Genomic DNA, 6,063 nt, shown 5'->3' on the forward strand with positions numbered 1-6,063 from the left:
AGTTCCGCTACAATAATAACTATATTATACTAAATATAAATTAAGGAATGTGTACCTTCATAGTTCATTCTACCGTCAAAGTCGACATCCACTTCTCGGATCATTTCTTCTACCTCGTCTTGTGTTAGTTTTTCACCTAGATTCATCATACATAGCCGCAATTCCTCTGCGTCTATATAGCCATTCCCGTCCCTGTCAAACATTTTAAAGGCCTCGCGTAGCGCCCTCTCGTGGTCTTCGTCATCAATGTCACGACTCATCACAACGTCCAGGAAACTCTCAAAGTCTACGGAGCCGGTATCTACAAATCACAAAGAAACGGAGTTATCACTGAAGATGAAATGGAGCATTCTTTATCGCAGTAATAGAAAACATATATAGAAGAAGATGGAAAGTGGACACAGCAACAAGATACACTTGTGACAAAGCACCAGTTATTTTTGACACGGAACAATAGTAAATAACACACGATGTATGTAATAGGACTGCCTGGAACAGTACATACCCCACAGCAATATTATTTTACATGTCTTATTTGATGATTTACTGTTAACGTCTGCAAAATTATCGCAAAACTTATGTCATGCACTTTTCTTGATTGTTTTGCACATTGAGGGGATATCAATCTGTAGACATTCTGCCAGTTCCGCATTTGTTACCGTTGTATTAAGAAGAGAGGAAACGAAATATTCTTTCAAGGATAATATTGAAATATATGAAAAATAAATATATGAATTGTTATTTCTTATTAGGAAAGACTTACTCAGACGTCGATATAGACAATGCTTTTTTTTTCAAACTTATAATTAGTGTTTTACGTTCATATATTAAACTGTTTTAGTTCATATAGGAGTTCCTCGATAACTAAGTATGTGTCCCATCATGCGATTTGTCCAAACGATCGGTATGTAGTATACTGTTTCACCATAAAAAAAAGTATTTGCAATACTGAACATTTCAGCATTCCATCTGCAGTTTTGTTTTATGCCGTTCAAGGTTTTCAAAGAAATATTTAGTCCAGATGTGTGTTAGAATGCCCAGTAGAATTACATAGAGTTTGGTGCCTTTTACAGACGTCAGTTGTGTAATAGGACTGTCGGAAAGTGATAGTTTTACACTGAATTACGTAACCGTTGTTATGCAAAGAGGATACTTATGCACGTGATTTCTTTATAGATACGGGTACCCACAGTTGTATTATATAAAAATAATACGTATGGAGAATTGCTCATTAACACTGCGAGTAACCATAATTCGTGTTTTATTATCGACGTACATACGGGACGTGTTTATTAACACTGAATTATGCCATGTAATTGACACATGATAGATATTGATATTAAAATTGATAATCCCCATCTGGATTAAATGCAAACATGAGTTGAGATCATCAAAAACATTTCCGAAACATCGTCAAAACGAAGCTTTCATAAAACACAATTATCTAAATCCTAAACAGAGCCAGGTCGTGAAAATGTTTAATACCTGAATGAGATTCTGACAATAAATATCCTTAAAATCGCTTAAAGACTTATTCACTAAGGTTCGAAATATACTTGTCTTTTCTGTTTTCACATTGACGTTTTTCCTTGACATTTCTAAATGTTAAAAAGACAGATTATTTTATGCAGAGAAATATGTTTTAAACCGTCAAAAAAGGGAGAAGAAAAAAGAAAAAAAGTAAGTTAATTATTTGTTTAAGAAAATAAGGCAACATTATTATTGATTAGGAATGTTAAAAGCACAGTTAAACTCATACCCTCGGACTGTATCACGATTGCCGCGAACTTAACGACCTGCAACAGGCATGCTTATCTGGTATCAGCTATGCTTGCATTTATAATTCATAAACAAAATATCGCCCGTTCTAAATTTAGAGCCTGCATACTTGAAACACATCAGATAGGCTGGAAACATTTTGGCAGTATTAAGTTGGCTCCAGGAATGGTGTTGTTTAAAAGCCTGCCAGTAATACAAACCCCTATCAACTGGTAAGTTTTTTGCAGATATTTGAATCCATGTTATTATGATTTGACATTTTAAATGCTTTATAATCTTTTTATAATATGCTTCTACACTAACTATCAAACCAGCGCCAAAACCCCGCGAATATCTCCTCAGATAGTTGCAGAATACCGCAATACTTGAACGCATCATTTGATATCAACTCCCCCATCAACCGGGGAAACTGAGAATCTGGCTGCTGTCAGAGACAACATAAATGATATAGACCTGCCTCCTATCTAGGGACGCCATCGCGATATTGCGTGTTATTATTAAAGCCACACAGTTTATAGGTATCTATATATACACAAGAATTTGACAGCTTTTCATCCTAAACAAAACGCCTATACGAATATTTGGACGTTTTGAATAAGAACCTACATTTCGATTGCGCAAAGATCTACCATCTTAATGACAATGCATCAGATATAGGATTTCAATGTAGGATTAAATTCATGTATACGCCGTTTATATAATATTCAGACTGATAGCAATCATCTTCACTCGCTGTTACAAAGCATGGACAGCTTACAAATAGGTGTTGATGTAAGTCAAAGGGACGGAATATTGTTAATCTTAAGTTTTATTTTATATCCAATGTTTATTCAACAAGTATTTCACGCGTGACTCTGAAACGAGTTCGCATTATACATTTCAGCATTATAAGTATTGCCGATGACACTCAGATTGTCTTTAAACTATTTTTTAATGATTAAACCGCATAGAACGTTTACTTAATGACCTATGTTCCTGTTAAAAGAATAGACCATCAAAGTAAGGGTAAGGGGTATCAGATGGTATAGTTGAACTGTAATAGTAATGATGACGTAAACACATTAAACCATGGCGTTCATAGTTATCCCACCGTTACATTCATTTGAACCTAAGCATTAAGTCGGATTGAAATGGTAACATAATTCTGACTCAAATGTTGGATATTAAATAAATGGCGTCATGGGACCGTAACTCAGATTGTTGTTACAAGAGTGAGGTAATTAAATAAGTAAATCGCTGCTAAAGGGATTATGTAAATAATTCAGACCAATGAGGAACACTGCTAAAAAGATGATGTAATTTATAACACAATCAAATAAACCGTTATAGAGATGATGGAGTTAACAAAGGACCAATCACCTACATTGTCATAATTCTCTTTTTTTCTTTCAGGAATGTATTGTCCTATTCTTTCAGAAATGTATTGTCCTAGTCCAATAATACACACTGATATCGGAATGTATTGTAATACAACAAAAATATGCTACTGCAAATAAATTTAATCAATACCTCAAACAATCTCTGATAAAAAAAAACAACAACAATATAATCATTGTTAGGTTCTCTACCAAGTTTACCTCACGCCAAAAAGCCAAAATGAAGGCTATTTTGAACGCTCAACAAAAATGAAAAGAAAACCCACAAAAAAACAATATATTGCGTCAAGGTAGGCGTGTGGTGTGGTTTTTACCTTCAGAATCTATCTCGTCAATCATTTCCTGCATCTCAATCTCGGTAGGGTTGTGTCCCAGAGCCCGCAGTACCGCCCCAAGCTTCTGTGTGGAGATGATGCCATCATGGTCCTTATCATACATGTTGAATGCTTCCTTGTATTCTGTTGAAAGAAGAAATGCCACCGAATGATCATCCGCTTTAAAATAATATCTCGAATGTTTCACATGCTGTACCAGAACCATGGGGTTTCTCTGTGGGTACTGGGCAAATCCTGTGTCAATAACAGTGACTAAAATTCACCTTAATCTCTTCACTTATACCGTCAATACATACGTGAATTATCAGAAGATATCTTCACTTCTAAACTCACTTTATTTTCGCGAGAAATAAGTTTTTGCCTTCATTCGCGACGAGACCTTTCGCGATTTGAAATCATTCTCCAGTCCTTTATACAACAGATAGATGCCATTAATATTGAAAAAGCGTCCTCTCAATCGCACACCAAAACCCACAAGCATAGATTCGAAAATAAGCACAAGCAAAAATATCGCGATTCTTAGCAACCGTATACACGAAATTGATAATTGACAAATGAAGCTGTTAGACTATATGATAACTTTATGCCATTTAAATTAGACGGGCTCACGCTAACTCCACAAAATATTCATATTATTTTTAGATAATCTGCTTAAATTTTATTTAATGGAAGTTAGCGTATACTTTTCTGCAAAAAGAATATCCATGATACTTTATCTGTTTCATAATTGAAATTTTACCAAATATCAGCCAGAAAGCTTGTTGTTAAAAAGAAATGTTAATGCTGACAAACAGTTCCTGGGAAATTGAAATAAGCAATGCTTAAACACGTCTGGCAAAACAAAACTTTAATGATGTACGAATTATTCTGTGGCTTAAGATAACACACAACACAAATTGGGATTAGCAAAGGTACTATAATCCTTCCTTGCAAACTTTCGTTAACTAAATACCTATTCGCCAATTTCATATTTGTTTTAACATCATTTGATATGTACTATTTGTATAGTATTTGACAAAACAAACCATAAAAATGGAGCGCAATATTGCATAACACAAACCGGCACCGTTTAATTACTAAAAAGACAATAAAAGGTGGCGCGGCTGTGTGTAATGTGTGGTGTTATGGCAGGCTGAATATTTTTGCAACCACTTTGTAAGTGATCAACCAAGAATTTAACATCACACTATTAGTACCATATGTTACGTCTGGCATTGAGGCCTCTTGGATGAGGGGAACACATATGAAACAACTTATGCATGTACCAATTTATATTTTTAAGGAGCTATGATAAATTTCTCGAAGGTTCCTTGTTCTAAGTTTTTTTACATACAATATTTATGTTTAATTAGATGTTTTACATCAAACCTGAATATATCAATCTTTGTAAGCAATAGATGTGATCAAAAGTAGTCATTGTATACAAAACGGTTTATTTTATCAAATACACTACACATTATAACATGTTGAAAGATAAGTGTATAATGTAAGTTTTGATTGTCATCACATGTATACATTTTAAATTAAAATACTTTTTCAGTGATTAAATTGGCGATGTTTTATTTTTCGTTCAACGAATATCAATTACTTCTCGCGTTGTTATATTGCTGGATTATGGCGTCCAAACACGACTATTATAATCTGCCTCGAATACGACGATCCCACGATTCTCTCAATTCATATAACAGTCGTAAAGGAGAATAACCTAGACAAAACAGACAAAAGGAGATAATTGTATATTAAATACTAGATGAAATTCTATTACATACAATCGAATATTGAACAATCAATACCATCTTACTTGCAGATTAATATCGTTTTCTAAAGTAACATAGAAAACAATTATACATCAGCGTCATCGTAAAGAACCACTTTCGGAACACACAGTCGTTGACATATAGGACAGTACCAACTTCCAGGGACACATACAAAAAAGGAACATTCCACAAGCCATGATGGGCAAATAGGCAATTATTGTCTTTGAAAGAAACTTCCGATCAGTGTCAAAAACTACCAAAAACACTACTGAATGAATTTCGTTCAATCTTGCAAAATATTATGCAAATCATATGAGCGTCATACAGGCATTTTATTATAATGCAATCTTTACATAACATTGTTTTGGTGTACCTTCTCTTTCGAGAAATTGTAACTTGAGGTGTGTACATCTGCAGGGGTTCTGAGATGCCATAAAGCCATGCAATACCGTAGCTCATACGAAACTAATAAACAGATTCGTTAAACCCTTACCTGTACAGCAATTAATTGACGTTCTACGTTGTTCTTTTTATCTGATAATAAAAGGGTTTTTTCATAGCCTTTAACTTATATCTATGTTAACTGAATTTAAGTTGGGTGGTCGTTGGTGCAGTGGATAACGCAATCGCATTTCACCAAGACGGTTTGGTTTCGATTTCTGATCGAACATGAAAAAGTATTAGGTAATCTGCCCGACCACGTTGGTTTTCTCCTGGCACTTTGCATTGGTTTCCTCTCCCATTAAGACCCTATGCGCGCATCCATCCGACCTAACAGGAGTGATTGACATATGTTTGAAAACTTGTTTCAAAGTT

The 6,063-nt window shown here is 34.6% G+C and overlaps 1 protein-coding gene across 1 annotated transcript; it reads right to left on the bottom strand.

Moving 5' to 3' along the window:
- Window positions 1-55: 55 nt before the first annotated feature.
- On the bottom strand, window positions 56-3,814 carry LOC110444855 (neo-calmodulin-like; the record flags this gene model as incomplete). The annotated part of the gene is made up of 2 exons (XM_021489208.1): window positions 3,470-3,814; window positions 56-301 (listed from the first exon to the last, which is right to left on the bottom strand). Coding segments are annotated over exons 1-2 (472 nt in total), but the record flags the coding sequence as incomplete, so codon positions are not given.
- Between the last annotated feature and the right edge of the window lie 2,249 nt (window positions 3,815-6,063).

This window comes from Mizuhopecten yessoensis, unplaced genomic scaffold (genome assembly GCF_002113885.1).
Source record: "Mizuhopecten yessoensis strain PY_sf001 unplaced genomic scaffold, ASM211388v2 hete_36181544, whole genome shotgun sequence".
Lineage (NCBI taxonomy): Eukaryota > Metazoa > Mollusca > Bivalvia > Pectinida > Pectinidae > Mizuhopecten > Mizuhopecten yessoensis.